Below are 17,500 nucleotides of genomic sequence, written 5' to 3' on the forward strand. Positions count from 1 at the left end.
TCTGACTGGTAGCTTCTCAATTCACCTCAACTGCCTGAACAACAGATAAGAGGTGTGTGTGTGTGTGTGTGTGTGTGTGTGTGTGTGTGTGTGTGTGTGTGTGTGTGTGTGTGTGTGTGTGTGTGTGTGTGTGTGTGTGTGTGTGTGTTCTCCAAGGCTCTGAGAGTGTCTTTGCTGTACCCATAGTAAACCCAGAGAGAGAGAGAGCCAGGCTTCATGTCTACACTGACAGATCTAGGGGCCAACACACGCCCCTGAACACACACACACAGATACATCTAGGGGCCAACACACGCACACAGATACATCTAGGGGCCAACACACGCCCCTGAACACACACACACACACACACACACACATCTAGTCAGATGCTTTTGTTAAACAATGGGAGAGTTGGACCGTTCGAGGTACTAAGACATTCCAATGGAAACGATGCCTTTATTTCCTGTACAGTAACTATGTACCATTCAGATGTACAATATGTAACCATGTACCATTCAGATGTACAATATGTAACTATGTACCATTCAGATGTACAATATGTAACTATGTACCATTCAGATGTACAACATGTAACTATGTACCATTCAGATGTACAATATGTAACCATGTACCATTCAGATGTACAATATGTAACTATGTACCATTCAGATGTACAACATGTAACTATGTACCATTCAGATGTACAACATGTAACTATGTACCATTCAGATGTACAACATGTAACTATGTACCATTCAGATGTACAACATGTAACTATGTACCATTCAGATGTACAACATGTAACTATGTACCATTCAGATGTACAATATGTAACTATGTACCATTCAGATGTACAATATGAAACTATGTACCATTCAGACGACAGTATCTCTGGTCTCTCATATCATCTCTGTGCTTCCAGTCAGTGTGTTAAGGTGGGCTGAGTGTTTAGTGAGAGGAGACGACAGTATCTCTGGTCTCTCATATCATCTCTGTGCTTCCAGTCAGTGTGTTAAGGTGTGCTGAGTGTTTAGTGAGAGGAGACGACAGTATCTCTGGTCTCTCATATCATCTCTGTGCTTCCAGTCAGTGTGTTAAGGTGGGCTGAGTGTTTAGTGAGAGGAGACGACAGTATCTCTGGTCTCTCATATCATCTCTGTGCTTCCAGTCAGTGTGTTAAGGTGGGCTGAGTGTTTAGTGAGAGGAGACGACAGTATCTCTGGTCTCTCATATCATCTCTGTGCTTCCAGTCAGTGTGTTAAGGTGGGCTGAGTGTTTAGTGAGAGGAGACGACAGTATCTCTGGTCTCTCATATCATCTCTGTGCTTCCAGTCCGTGTGTTAAGGTGGGCTGAGTGTTTAGTGAGAGGAGACGACAGTATCTCTGGTCTCTCATATCATCTCTGTGCTTCCAGTCAGTGTGTTAAGGTGGGCTAAGTGTTTAGTGAGAGACAGTTCCTGTGTAAATAACATACAAGCTCCTGTGTTACTACACAGTGGGGATGTACCCCTCAAATGGCACCCTATTCCCTATAATAGTGCACTACTTTTGACCAAAGCCACATACAGTAGGGCACCATATATACCTCCCTTCCCCTTCTACCTCTCTCTCTCTCTCTCCCTCTCTCTCCTCCTTCTCCCTCTCTCTCCCCCTTCTCCCTCTCTCTCCCCCTTCTCCCTCTCTCTCTCTCTCTCTCCCTCTCTCTCCCCCTTCTCCCCCTCTCTCCCTCCCTCTCCTTCTTCTACTTTCTCCCTCTCTCTCCCTCTCTCTCCTCCTTCTCCCTCTCTCTCCCCCTTCTCCCTCTCTCTCCCTCTTCTCCCTCCCTCTCCTTCTTCTACTTTCTCCCTCTCTCTCCCCCTTCTCCCTCTCTCTCCCTCTTCTCCCTCTCTCTCCCTCCCTCTCCTTCTTCTACTTTCTCCCTCTCTCTCCCCCTTCTCCCTCTCTCTCCCTCTTCTCCCTCTTCTCCCTCTCTCTCCCTCCCTCTCCTTCTTCTACTCCCCCCTTCCCCTTCTTCCCCCTTTCTTCCTCTCTTCCACTCCCCTCTCTCCCCCCTGTCTCCCTCTCCCCCCCCCCCCCCCCCTCCACTTCATGTCCTACCCAGGGATGGATAAAGAAATGTATGATAATAAACCATTTGTATTAAAATTCAGTCTCTGTCCTAAACTTGTGTATATATATATATATATTCATTGAGGTTGGGTATGGGGTGTTTACACAGGAGATGCTTTCCAAGATGACATTGACTGTTCCTGAGTGGCGGAGGTACAGTTTTGACTGAAATATATTTTTAAAAAAAAAATCTATGGCAAGACTTAAAAATAGTTGTCTTGAAATGATCAACAACCAAATTGACAGAGATTGAATGCTTTTATTAAAAAAGAATAATGGGCAAATGTTGCAAAATCCACAATATTTGACCTGAACATGGTCAATCCCTGGACAGTGGAAGTCAAGGGTTCAATCTGAAGCCAGTGTGTGGAGTCCTGAACAAGGACAAGCATGTCAGTAATACATATGGGGCCTGTTTCCTGGACACAGATTGAGTCTAGTGCTGGACTAAAAAGCATGCTCAATGAAGTTTCAATAAGAAAGTTCTTTAAGGTCCAGGACTAGACTTAATCTGTGTCTGGGAAACTGGCCCATTAACCAAAGTAACTAATCAAATGTATTTATTCAATGTTACATGGAATGCTGGGGATTTATCAATTAAACTGTCGTTATGACAACAGCTAAAATCCTGCATGACTACACAGGTACCATTGTGACGCAGAGCTGTCATAACGCTTCAGTAAATGTACATTACACCAGGGCTGTCAGTAGACACAATGTAAGTGACCTAATGTATGTCTCTCTAACTGCCCTGAATGCCTCTGCTGATCCTACAGCTGTTGTATGCTGTAATCATGTGCTTACATACCAGATGTATACTGTTAGCACTGAGGCGGTGTGCCCTAGTAGGAGGTCCACTGGGTGCAGCTCACCCTGCCTACTAACATAAATAACATGAGCATGTCTACCTCTGCTAAGCTTCCCAGTAAAGCAATGAAAACAAGCAAGCATCCCAGAAAAGTGCTGAAAATAGCCCACGTTAACATATTTAGCTTAAGAAACAAGGTTCATGAAATCAATTTACTAATAACAGATGACATTCATATTCTGAAACTCACTTAGATAATACCTTTGATGATACAGTGGTAGCAATACATGGTTATAACATTTTACTGAAAAGACAGGAATTCCAATGGTGGAGGTGTTGCTGTTTTATATTCAGAACCACATTCCTGTAAAGATTAGAGAGGATCTCATGTTAAATACTGTTGAAGTAATATGGCTACAGGTTCATCTGTCTCACCTAAAGCCCCATTCTGGTGGGAAGCTGCTATAGACCACCAAGTTCTAACAGTCAGTATCTGGATAACATGTGTGAAATGCTTGATAATGAATGTGATATCAACAGAGAGGTATATTTTCTGGGTGATTTAAATATTGACTGGCTTTCATCAAGCTGTCCACTCAAGAAAAAGCTTCAAACTGTAACCAGTGACTGCAACCTGGTTCAGGTTATCAGTCAACCTCCCAGGGTCGTTACAAACAGTATAGGAATAAAATCATCAACATGTATTGATCACATCTTTACCAATGGAGCAGAAATTTGCTTGAAAGCAGTATCCACATCCATCGGATGTAATGATGACAATATAGTAGCCATATCTAGGAAAACCAAAGGCTGGGCCTAATATAGTGTATAAGAGGTCATGCAATAAGTGTTGTAGTGATTCATATGTTGATGATGTAAATAATATTTGTTGTTCTGTGGTGTGTAATGAGGAGCAACCAGACGCTGCACTTGACACATTTATGAAATTGCTTATTCCAGTTGCTAATAAGCATGTACCCATTAAGAAAATTACTGTAAAAACTGTTAAATCCCCGTGGATTGATGAGGAATTGAAAAATTGTGTTATTGAGAGGGGATAAGGCTAAAGGAATGGCAAATAAGTCTGACTGCACATCCGATTTGATAAACTTATTGCAAATTGAGAAATCATTTCACTAAACTGAATACAAAGAAGAAGAAACTACATTATGAAACTGATATAAATTATATAAAGAATGATAGTAAAAAGCTTTGGAGCAACTTCAATTAAATTCTGTGGAAAAAAAGGCAAACTCAACTCCATCACTCATTGAAACAGATGGCTCATTCCTCACCAAACCCACTGATATTGCCAACTACTTTTTCATTGGCAAGATTACATGCCAACAACAAAACACTGACACCACACATCCAAGTATATCTGACCAAATTATGAAAGACAAACATTGTCATTTTAAATTACGTAAAGTTGGTGAGGAAGAGGTGAAAAAATTATTGTTGTCTATCAACAATGACAAGCCACCGGGGTCTGACAACTTGGATGGGAAATGACTGAGGATAATAGCGGACGATATTGCCACTCCGATTTGCCACATCTTGAATTTAAGCCTACTAGAGAGTGTAGTAGCCATAAAGTAGAGCCTTCAGGCCTGGAAGGAAGCTAAAGTCCTTCCTCGACCCAGGAATAGTAAAGCCCCCTTTTTACTGGCTCAGATAGCCGACCAATCAGCCTGTTACCAACCCTTTGTAAACTTCTGCGAGAAAAATTTGGTTTGACCAGATACAATGCTGTTTTACAGTAAACAAATTGACAACAGACTTTCAGCACGCTTATAGAGAAGCACATTCAACAAGCACAGCACTTACACAAATGACTGATGATTGTCTGAGAGACCTTTATAATAAAGAAGATTGTGGGAGCGGTTTTGTTAGTCTTCAGTGTGGCATTCTGACATTATCGATCACAGTTAACCCACTGTTCCTAGGCCGCCATTGTAAAATAAGAATTTGTTCTTAACTGACTTGCCTAGTTAAATAAAGAAATAAATAAATAAGACTGCTAAATAGTTAAATAGTTAACCAAACAGCTACCCAGACTATCTGCATTGACTTTTTTTGACTCATCACGTACACTGATGGTACTGTCTATTATCTATCCTGTTGACTAGTCAGTCACTTTATCCCTACCTGTATGTACATACTGTATCTACCTCAATTACCTCATACCCCTGGATATCCAGTCAGTACTGGTACCCCGTTTATATAGCCATGTTATTACCTAGTACCCCTGGACATTGACTCAGTACTGGTACCCCGTTTATATAGCCATGTTATTACCTAGTACCCCTGGACATCGACTCAGTACTGGTACCCCGTTTATATAGCCATGTTATTACCTAGTACCCCTGGACATTGACTCAGTACTGGTACCCCGTTTATATAGCCATGTTATTACCTAGTACCCCTGGACATTGACTCAGTACTGGTACCCCCGTTTATATAGCCATGTTATTACCTAGTACCCCTGGACATCGACTCGGTACTGGTACCCCGTGTTTATAGCCATGTTATTACCTAGTACCCCTGGACATTGACTCAGTACTGGTACCCCGTGTTTATAGCCAAGTTATTACCTAGTACCCCTGGACATCGACTCAGTACTGGTACCCCGTGTTTATAGCCAAGTTATTACCTAGTACCCCTGGACATCGACTCAGTACTGGTACCCCCGTTTATATAGCCATGTTATTACCTAGTACCCCTGGACATTGATTCGGTACTGGTACCCCGTTTATATAGCCATGTTATTACCTAGTACCCCTGGACATCGACTCGGTACTGGTACCCCGTTTATATAGCCATGTTATTACCTAGTACCCCTGGACATCGACTCAGTACTGGTACCCCGTGTTTATAGCCATGTTATTACCTAGTACCCCTGGACATTGACTCAGTACTGGTACCCCGTGTTTATAGCCATGTTATTACCTAGTACCCCTGGACATTGATTCGGTACTGGTACCCCGTTTATATAGCCATGTTATTACCTAGTACCCCTGGACATTGATTCGGTACTGGTACCCCGTGTTTATAGCCAAGTTATTACCTAGTACCCCTGGACATTGATTCGGTACTGGTACCCCGTGTTTATAGCCAAGTTATTACCTAGTACCCCTGGACATTGACTCGGTACTGGTACCCCGTTTATATAGCCATGTTATTACCTAGTACCCCTGGACATCCAGTCAGTACTGGTACCCCGTGTTTATAGCCATGTTATTACCTAGTACCCCTGGACATTGATTCGGTACTGGTACCCCGTGTTTATAGCCATGTTATTACCTAGTACCCCTGGACATCCAGTCAGTACTGGTACCCCGTGTTTATAGCCATGTTATTACCTAGTACCCCTGGACATTGATTCGGTACTGGTACCCCGTGTTTATAGCCATGTTATTACCTAGTACCCCTGGACATTGATTCAGTACTGGTACCCCGTTTATATAGCCATGTTATTACCTAGTACCCCTGGACATTGACTCAGTACTGGTACCCCGTTTATATAGCCATGTTATTACCTAGTACCCCTGGACATTGACTCAGTACTGGTACCCCGTTTATATAGCCATGTTATTACCTAGTACCCCTGGACATTGACTCAGTACTGGTACCCCGTTTATATAGCCATGTTATTACCTAGTACCCCTGGACATCGACTCGGTACTGGTACCCCGTGTTTATAGCCATGTTATTACCTAGTACCCCTGGACATTGACTCGGTACTGGTACCCCGTTTATATAGCCATGTTATTACCTAGTACCCCTGGACATTGACTCAGTACTGGTACCCCGTGTTTATAGCCATGTTATTACCTAGTAACCCTGGACATTGACTCAGTACTGGTACCCCGTGTTTATAGCCATGTTATTACCTAGTACCCCTGGACATTGATTCGGTACTGGTACCCCGTGTTTATAGCCAAGTTATTACCTAGTACCCCTGGACATTGATTCGGTACTGGTACCCCCGTTTATATAGCCATGTTATTACCTAGTACCCCTGGACATTGACTCAGTACTGGTACCCCGTTTATATAGCCATGTTATTACCTAGTACCCCTGGACATTGATTCGGTACTGGTACCCCCGTTTATATAGCCATGTTATTACCTAGTACCCCTGGACATTGACTCAGTACTGGTACCCCGTTTATATAGCCATGTTATTACCTAGTACCCCTGGACATTGATTCGGTACTGGTACCCCGTTTATATAGCCATGTTATTACCTAGTACCCCTGGACATTGACTCAGTACTGGTACCCCGTTTATATAGCCATGTTATTACCTAGTACCCCTGGACATCGACTCAGTACTGGTACCCCGTTTATATAGCCATGTTATTACCTAGTACCCCTGGACATTGACTCAGTACTGGTACCCCGTGTTTATAGCCATGTTATTACCTAGTACCCCTGGACATCCAGTCAGTACTGGTACCCCGTGTTTATAGCCATGTTATTACCTAGTACCCCTGGACATTGATTCGGTACTGGTACCCCGTGTTTATAGCCATGTTATTACCTAGTACCCCTGGATATCGACTCAGTACTGGTACCCCGTGTTTATAGCCATGTTATTACCTAGTACCCCTGGACATTGACTCAGTACTGGTACCCCGTTTATATAGCCATGTTATTACCTAGTACCCCTGGACATTGACTCGGTACTGGTACCCCGTTTATATAGCCATGTTATTACCTAGTACCCCTGGACATTGACTCAGTACTGGTACCCCGTTTATATAGCCATGTTATTACCTAGTACCCCTGGACATTGACTCAGTACTGGTACCCCCGTTTATATAGCCATGTTATTACCTAGTACCCCTGGACATCGACTCAGTACTGGTACCCCGTTTATATAGCCATGTTATTACCTAGTACCCCTGGACATTGACTCAGTACTGGTACCCCCGTTTATATAGCCATGTTATTACCTAGTACCCCTGGACATTGACTCAGTACTGGTACCCCGTTTATATAGCCATGTTATTACCTTGTACCCCTGGACATCGACTCAGTACTGGTACCCCGTTTATATAGCCATGTTATTACCTAGTACCCCTGGACATTGACTCAGTACTGGTACCCCGTTTATATAGCCATGTTATTACCTAGTACCCCTGGACATCGACTCAGTACTGGTACCCCGTGTTTATAGCCATGTTATTACCTAGTACCCCTGGACATTGACTCAGTACTGGTACCCCGTTTATATAGCCATGTTATTACCTAGTACCCCTGGATATCGACTCAGTACTGGTACCCCGTGTTTATAGCCATGTTATTACCTAGTACCCCTGGACATTGACTCAGTACTGGTACCCCGTTTATATAGCCATGTTATTACCTAGTACCCCTGGACATTGACTCAGTACTGGTACCCCCGTTTATATAGCCATGTTATTACCTAGTACCCCTGGACATTGACTCAGTACTGGTACCCCGTGTTTATAGCCATGTTATTACCTAGTACCCCTGGACATTGACTCAGTACTGGTACCCCGTTTATATAGCCATGTTATTACCTAGTACCCCTGGACATTGACTCAGTACTGGTACCCCGTTTATATAGCCATGTTATTACCTAGTACCCCTGGACATTGACTCAGTACTGGTACCCCGTGTTTATAGCCATGTTATTACCTAGTACCCCTGGACATCCAGTCAGTACTGGTACCCCGTGTTTATAGCCATGTTATTACCTAGTACCCCTGGATATCCAGTCAGTACTGGTACCCCCGTTTATATAGCCATGTTATTACCTAGTACCCCTGGACATTGACTCAGTACTGGTACCCCGTGTTTATAGCCATGTTATTACCTAGTACCCCTGGACATTGACTCAGTACTGGTACCCCGTGTTTATAGCCATGTTATTACCTAGTACCCCTGGACATTGACTCAGTACTGGTACCCCGTTTATATAGCCATGTTATTACCTAGTACCCCTGGACATTGACTCAGTACTGGTACCCCGTTTATATAGCCATGTTATTACCTAGTACCCCTGGACATTGACTCAGTACTGGTACCCCGTTTATATAGCCATGTTATTACCTAGTACCCCTGGACATTGACTCAGTACTGGTACCCCGTGTTTATAGCCATGTTATTACCTAGTACCCCTGGACATTGACTCAGTACTGGTACCCCGTTTATATAGCCATGTTATTACCTAGTACCCCTGGACATTGATTCGGTACTGGTACCCCGTTTATATAGCCATGTTATTACCTAGTACCCCTGGACATTGACTCAGTACTGGTACCCCGTTTATATAGCCATGTTATTACCTAGTACCCCTGGACATTGACTCAGTACTGGTACCCCGTGTTTATAGCCATGTTATTACCTAGTACCCCTGGACATTGACTCAGTACTGGTACCCCGTTTATATAGCCATGTTATTACCTAGTACCCCTGGATATCCAGTCAGTACTGGTACCCCGTGTTTATAGCCATGTTATTACCTAGTACCCCTGGACATCGACTCAGTACTGGTACCCCGTTTATATAGCCATGTTATTACCTAGTACCCCTGGACATTGACTCAGTACTGGTACCCCGTTTATATAGCCATGTTATTACCTTGTACCCCTGGACATCGACTCAGTACTGGTACCCCGTGTTTATAGCCATGTTATTACCTAGTACCCCTGGACATTGATTCGGTACTGGTACCCCGTTTATATAGCCATGTTATTACCTAGTACCCCTGGACATTGACTCAGTACTGGTACCCCGTTTATATAGCCATGTTATTACCTAGTACCCCTGGATATCCAGTCAGTACTGGTACCCCGTGTTTATAGCCAAGTTATTACCTAGTACCCCTGGACATTGATTCGGTACTGGTACCCCGTTTATATAGCCATGTTATTACCTAGTACCCCTGGACATTGATTCGGTACTGGTACCCCGTTTATATAGCCATGTTATTACCTAGTACCCCTGGACATTGATTCGGTACTGGTACCCCGTTTATATAGCCATGTTATTACCTAGTACCCCTGGACATTGATTCAGTACTGGTACCCCGTGTTTATAGCCATGTTATTACCTAGTACCCCTGGACATTGACTCAGTACTGGTACCCCGTTTATATAGCCATGTTATTACCTAGTACCCCTGGACATCGACTCAGTACTGGTACCCCGTTTATATAGCCATGTTATTACCTAGTACCCCTGGACATTGACTCAGTACTGGTACCCCGTTTATATAGCCATGTTATTACCTAGTACCCCTGGACATCGACTCAGTACTGGTACCCCGTTTATATAGCCATGTTATTACCTAGTACCCCTGGACATTGACTCAGTACTGGTACCCCGTGTTTATAGCCATGTTATTACCTAGTACCCCTGGACATTGACTCAGTACTGGTACCCCGTTTATATAGCCATGTTATTACCTAGTACCCCTGGACATCGACTCAGTACTGGTACCCCCGTTTATATAGCCATGTTATTACCTAGTACCCCTGGACATTGACTCAGTACTGGTACCCCCGTTTATATAGCCATGTTATTACCTAGTACCCCTGGACATTGACTCAGTACTGGTACCCCGTGTTTATAGCCATGTTATTACCTAGTACCCCTGGACATTGACTCAGTACTGGTACCCCGTTTATATAGCCATGTTATTACCTAGTACCCCTGGACATTGATTCAGTACTGGTACCCCGTGTTTATAGCCATGTTATTACCTAGTACCCCTGGACATTGACTCAGTACTGGTACCCCGTTTATATAGCCATGTTATTACCTAGTACCCCTGGACATTGACTCAGTACTGGTACCCCGTTTATATAGCCATGTTATTACCTAGTACCCCTGGACATTGACTCAGTACTGGTACCCCCGTTTATATAGCCATGTTATTACCTAGTACCCCTGGACATTGACTCAGTACTGGTACCCCGTTTATATAGCCATGTTATTACCTAGTACCCCTGGACATTGATTCGGTACTGGTACCCCGTTTATATAGCCATGTTATTACCTAGTACCCCTGGACATCGACTCAGTACTGGTACCCCGTGTTTATAGCCATGTTATTACCTAGTACCCCTGGACATTGACTCAGTACTGGTACCCCGTTTATATAGCCATGTTATTACCTAGTACCCCTGGACATTGATTCGGTACTGGTACCCCGTGTTTATAGCCATGTTATTACCTAGTACCCCTGGACATTGACTCAGTACTGGTACCCCGTTTATATAGCCATGTTATTACCTAGTACCCCTGGACATTGACTCAGTACTGGTACCCCGTTTATATAGCCATGTTATTACCTAGTACCCCTGGACATTGACTCAGTACTGGTACCCCCGTTTATATAGCCATGTTATTACCTAGTACCCCTGGACATTGACTCAGTACTGGTACCCCCGTTTATATAGCCATGTTATTACCTAGTACCCCTGGATATCCAGTCAGTACTGGTACCCCGTGTTTATAGTCATGTTATTACCTAGTACCCCTGGACATTGACTCAGTACTGGTACCCCCGTTTATATAGCCATGTTATTACCTAGTACCCCTGGATATCCAGTCAGTACTGGTACCCCGTTTATATAGCCATGTTATTACCTAGTACCCCTGGACATTGACTCAGTACTGGTACCCCGTTTATATAGCCATGTTATTACCTAGTACCCCTGGACATTGACTCAGTACTGGTACCCCGTGTTTATATAGCCATGTTATTACCTAGTACCCCTGGACATCCAGTCAGTACTGGTACCCCGTTTATATAGCCATGTTATTACCTAGTACCCCTGGACATTGACTCAGTACTGGTACCCCGTGTTTATAGCCATGTTATTACCTAGTACCCCTGGACATCGACTCAGTACTGGTACCCCCGTTTATATAGCCAAGTTATCCTTACTCATTGTGTATTATAACTTGTAGTATTATTTTTCTATTTTATTTCTCTGCATTGTTGTCAACATATCAACATTTTGAGACTGTTTCTCACTTATATTAATTTGTATTACAGGTGTAACTAATTATTAAATCAAATGTTATTTTTCATCATGCTTGGTAAAAACAACAGGTGTACACTAAGTAAGCATTTCACTGTTATTCTACACCTGTTGTATTTCATTTACAATACTTGTCTAAAACATGTTTTCACTTTGTCATTATTAAGGGGGTAATGTGTGTGTGTGTGTGTGTGTGTGTGTGTGTGTGTATATGGGTGAGATAAAATAAAACATCTATGTAAATCAAATTTTGAAGTGAGGCTGTAAAACAACAAAAGGTGTAAAAAGTCAACAGGTACGGGTGTTTTGTGAAGACCCGGTGAAGACCCGGTATGTAATTGTCAGTGAAACCCGGAATTTGACGGACAGCTGCTGGTCAAAACAAGACGCTCCAGAGCGGCGCGTCATTGGCTCCAGATTTGGCTCCAGAGCGGCGCTCATTGGCTGTTGCTATGACACCGCTTCGGTCGATGGGGACGCTGAAGAGTGAAGCATTCTGGGATATTGACACATAATTGCAGCGATGTTTTGGTGAAGATTACTTCAAGACTAAACACACAAATAAAAAATGAAGGTATTGTGTTTAGAAACAACACGGGTATAGTTATATAATATCTGTATATACTTACTTAAACCGGGTATTTCCATTAGATACGCTTTTTGTTTTGGTTGTGCGCTCCCTGAACCCAAATGTAGCTAACGTTAGCTGGCTAGCTAACTAACTAACGTTACCAGTAACGCTACTTCTTGGCTAGCTAGCTAACGTTACCAGTAAGGCTACCTCTTGGCTAGCTAACTAACGTTACCAGTAAGGCTACTTCTTGGCTAGCTAACTAACGTTATCAGTAAGGCTACTTCTTGACTAGCTAACTAACGTTACCAGTAAGGCTATGTCTTGGCTAGCTAACGTTACCAGTAAGGCTACGTCTTGGCTAGCTAACTAACGTTACCAGTAAGGCTACTTCTTGGCTAGCTAACTAACGTTACCAGTAACGCTACTTCTTGGCTAGCTAGCTAACGTTACCAGTAAGGCTACTTCTTGGCTAGCTAACTAACGTTACCAGTAAGGCTACTTCTTGACTAGCTAACTAACGTTACCAGTAAGGCTACTTCTTGACTAGCTAACTAATCATTTGCACCAAGTCAAACCACCTGTTACACACTAGCTCCCTTTATTGGGACATGGATAACGGTAGCAGACTTGAGTGGTGAAATACAGCGATAAGAGGGAGATACCGGTACGGTGGAGTCGGGATTCGTACCCAGGCTGAGGGTGGTTATATGTTCTGTTGACAAGGGGTTCACGAACTCTATCCTCCCATGCACATTTTGGGTTTGTACTACACAGTCAAGTAACCAGTTCATTATCAAGCAACCAGTTCATTATCAAGCAACCAGTTTGTTATCAAGCAACCAGTTCATTATCATGCAACCAGTTCATTATCAAGCAACCAGTTCATTATCAAGCAACCAGTTCGTTATCAAGCAACCAGTTCGTTATCAAGCAACCAGTTCGTTATCAAGCAACCAGTTCATTATCAAGCTTAGATTTTGTTTTTGAACAAGCTGTGTTGAACAAGGGCAAAAACCAAAACGGTCACCCAGGATGGTCCCCAGGACCGACTTTGGGAAACCCTGCTGTGGTCTGCGGCGTTAAAGGGGCAATCTGTAGTTGCTAACGTTACATCCATTTTGGATTTATAAATTCATGATATGTACTCATTCATTCATGAAGAATATAACTTATAAATGCCTCATGAACTTAGTTCAACTGTCGTCCTCCATCAGAACCCAGAATATAAGCTTGTTTTACCCTAATGTTTGGAAACAAACACTGTAGCCTCAAAACATGTTGATATCATGGATGGTCAGTCCTTGCTGCCAAAGCTCTGTCTATGAATTTGAGAGTGATTACATTTCTCCAGCCCCTATCCTGCAGCTTTTTACTGAAACAGGCTCCGCTAGACCACATTCTTATTTCTCTCTCTCTCTCTCTCTCTCTCTCTCTCTCTCTCTCTCTCTCTCTCTCTCTCTCTCTCTCTCTCTCTCTCTCTGTCTGTCTGTCTCTGTCTCTCCCCCCTCTCTCGCTCTCTGTCTCTCTCTCTGTCTCTCCCTGTCTCTCTCTCTCCCCCTCTCTGTCTCTCTCTCTTTCTCCCTGTCTCTCTCTGTCTCTCTCTCCCTGTCCCTGTCTCTCTCTCTGTCTATCTCTCTCTCCCTGTCTCTCTACCTGTCCCTGTCTCTCTCTGTCTCTCTCTCTCTCTCTCTCTCTCTCTCTCCTCTCTCTCTCTCTCTCTCTCTCTCTCTGTCTCTCCCTCTAGCGAGTTTTCACCCTCACAGACAGAGCCTGGTTGGGGTCCTGTCTCCAGTACAAATGGCAGAAGACACTGGGGAATTACATCGCTGTCGCAGGGTGAGTTGTTGCTTCGTTTGTTGGTATTGTTTTGTAAACATACATGTTATTATGGTGTGATGTAAAGCTCTGGTCCAGAGCTATGTGTTATATATTAATATAATACCAGCCTGTATTCACCCTGGACCAGAGCTATGTGTTATATATATTAATATAATACCAGTCTGTATTCACCCTGGACCAGAGCTATGTGTTATATATATTAATATAATACCAGTCTGTATTCACCCTGGACCAGAGCTATGTGTTATATATTAATATAATACCAGCCTGTATTCACCCTGGACCAGAGCTATGTGTTATATATTAATATAATACCAGTCTGTATTCACCCTGGACCAGAGCTATGTGTTATATATTAATATAATACCAGTCTGTATTCACCCTGGACCAGAGCTATGTGTTATATATATTAATATAATACCAGTCTGTATTCACCCTGGACCAGAGCTATGTGTTATATATATTAATATAATACCAGTCTGTATTCACCCTGGACCAGAGCTATGTGTTATATATATTTATATAATACCAGTCTGTATTCACCCTGGACCAGAGCTATGTGTTATATATATTTATATAATACCAGTCTGTATTCACCCTGGACCAGAGCTATGTGTTATATATTAATATAATACCAGTCTGTATTCACCCTGGACCAGAGCTATGTGTTATATATTAATATAATACCAGTCTGTATTCACCCTGGACCAGAGCTATGTGTTGATATATATTAATATAATACCAGTCTGTATTCACCCTGGACCAGAGCTATGTGTTATATATTAATATAATACCAGTCTGTATTCACCCTGGACCAGAGCTATGTGTTATATATATTAATATAATACCAGTCTGTATTCACCCTGGACCAGAGCTATGTGTTATATATTAATATAATACCAGTCTGTATTCACCCTGGACCAGAGCTATGTGTTATATATATTAATATAATACCAGTCTGTATTCACCCTGGACCAGAGCTATGTGTTATATATTAATATAATACCAGTCTGTATTCACCCTGGACCAGAGCTATGTGTTATATATTAATATAATACCAGTCTGTATTCACCCTGGACCAGAGCTATGTGTTATATATATTAATATAATACCAGTCTGTATTCACCCTGGACCAGAGCTATGTGTTATATATATTAATATAATACCAGTCTGTATTCACCCTGGACCAGAGCTATGTGTTATATATTAATATAATACCAGTCTGTATTCACCCTGGACCAGAGCTATGTGTTATATATTAATATAATACCAGTCTGTATTCACCCTGGACCAGAGCTATGTGTTATATATATTAATATAATACCAGTCTGTATTCACCCTGGACCAGAGCTATGTGTTATATATTAATATAATACCAGTCTGTATTCACCCTGGACCAGAGCTATGTGTTATATATATTAATATAATACCAGTCTGTATTCACCCTGGACCAGAGCTATGTGTTATATATTAATATAATACCAGTCATGTTGGACAAGACAGTCTATTCAGTTCTATTCAGTTCTGCTCTGTTCTATTCAGTTCTATTCAGTTCTATTCTGTTCAATTCTGTTCTATTCAGTTCTATTCTGTTCTATTCTGTTCTATTCAGTTCTATTCTGTTCTATTCTGTTCTATTCTGTTCTATTCTGTTCAATTCTGTTCTATTCAGTTCTATTCTGTTCAATTCTGTTCTATTCAGTTCTATTCTGTTCTATTCTGTTCAATTCTGTTCTATTCAGTTCTATTCTGTTCTATTCTGTTCTATTCAGTTCTATTCTGTTCTATTCTGTTCTATTCTGTTCAATTCTGTTCTATTCAGTTCTATTCTGTTCAATTCTGTTCTATTCAGTTCTATTCTGTTCAATTCTGTTCTATTCAGTTCTATTCTGTTAAATTCTGTTCTATTCAGTTCTGTTCTATTCAGTTCTGTTCTATTCAGTTCTGTTCTATTCAGTTCTGTTCTATTCAGTTCTATTCTGTTCTGCTCTGTTCTATTCAGTTCTGTTATATTTTATTAATCTCTATTCTATTCTGCTGTTTTCTACTCTGTTCTGTTCTGCTCTGTTCTATTCAGTTCTGTTATATTTTATTAATCTCTTTTCTATTCTGTCCTGTTATTCTGTTCTGCTCTGTTCTATTCTGCTCTGTTCTATTCTGCTCTGTTCTATTCTATTCTTCTCTATTCTATTCTTCTCTGTTCTATTCTGCTCTGTTCTGTTCTATTCTATTCTTCTCTATTCTATTCTTCTCTGTTCTATTATTTTCTATTCGGTTCTATTCTTCTCTGTTCTATTCTATTCTATTCTTCTCTATTCTATTCTTCTCTGTTCTATTCTGCTCTGTTCTGTTCTATTCTATTCTACTCTATTCTGTTCTGCTCTGTTCTATTCTATTCTTCTCTATTCTGTTTGATTCTATTCTATTCTCTATTCTATTCTTCTCTGTCTATTCTATTCTGCTCTGCTCTGTTCTATTCTATTCTGCTCTGTTCTGTTCTATTCTGCTCTGTCTGTACTATACTGTACTATACTATACTGTACTGTACTATACTATACTATACTGTACTATACTATACTATACTGTACTGTACTGTACTGTACTATACTATACTATACTGTACTATACAATACTATACTGTACTATACTATACTGTACTATACTATACTATACTATACTGTACTATACCATACTGTACTGTACTATACTGTACTATACTGTACTGTACTATACTATACTGTACTATACTATACTATACTGTACTATACTATACTGTACTATACTGTACTATACTGTACTATACTGTACTATACTGTACTATACTATACTGTACTATACTGTACTATACTATACTATACTATACTGTACTGTACTATACTATACTATACTGTACTATACCATACTGTACTATACTGTACTATACTGTACTATACTGTACTGTACTATACTATACTGTACTATACTATACTATACTGTACTATACTGTACTATACTGTACTATACTACACTGTACTATACTGTACTGTACTATACTATACTGTACTATACTATACTGTACTATACTGTACTATACTATACTGTACTGTACTATACTATACTGTACTGTGCTGTACTATACTGTACTGTACTATACTATACTGTACTGTACTGTACTATACTATACTA

General features: G+C 41.4%; 1 protein-coding gene across 1 annotated transcript in view; it reads left to right on the forward strand.

Annotated features, from left to right (window-relative positions):
• The first annotated feature begins 12,402 nt into the window (after positions 1-12,402).
• The window catches only part of LOC123732427 (WD repeat-containing protein 19), a 60,864-nt gene continuing 55,766 nt past the window's right edge, over positions 12,403-17,500 (forward strand). Inside the window, 2 exon segments of the mRNA XM_082974002.1 lie at positions 12,403-12,496; positions 14,241-14,332. Coding sequence (XP_082830128.1) covers positions 12,491-12,496; positions 14,241-14,332 — 98 coding nt within the window. The 5' untranslated portion in view covers positions 12,403-12,490.

This window comes from Salmo salar, chromosome 04 (genome assembly GCF_965601325.2).
Source record: "Salmo salar chromosome 04, fSalSal1, whole genome shotgun sequence".
NCBI classification, from domain to species: Eukaryota; Metazoa; Chordata; class Actinopteri; order Salmoniformes; family Salmonidae; genus Salmo; species Salmo salar.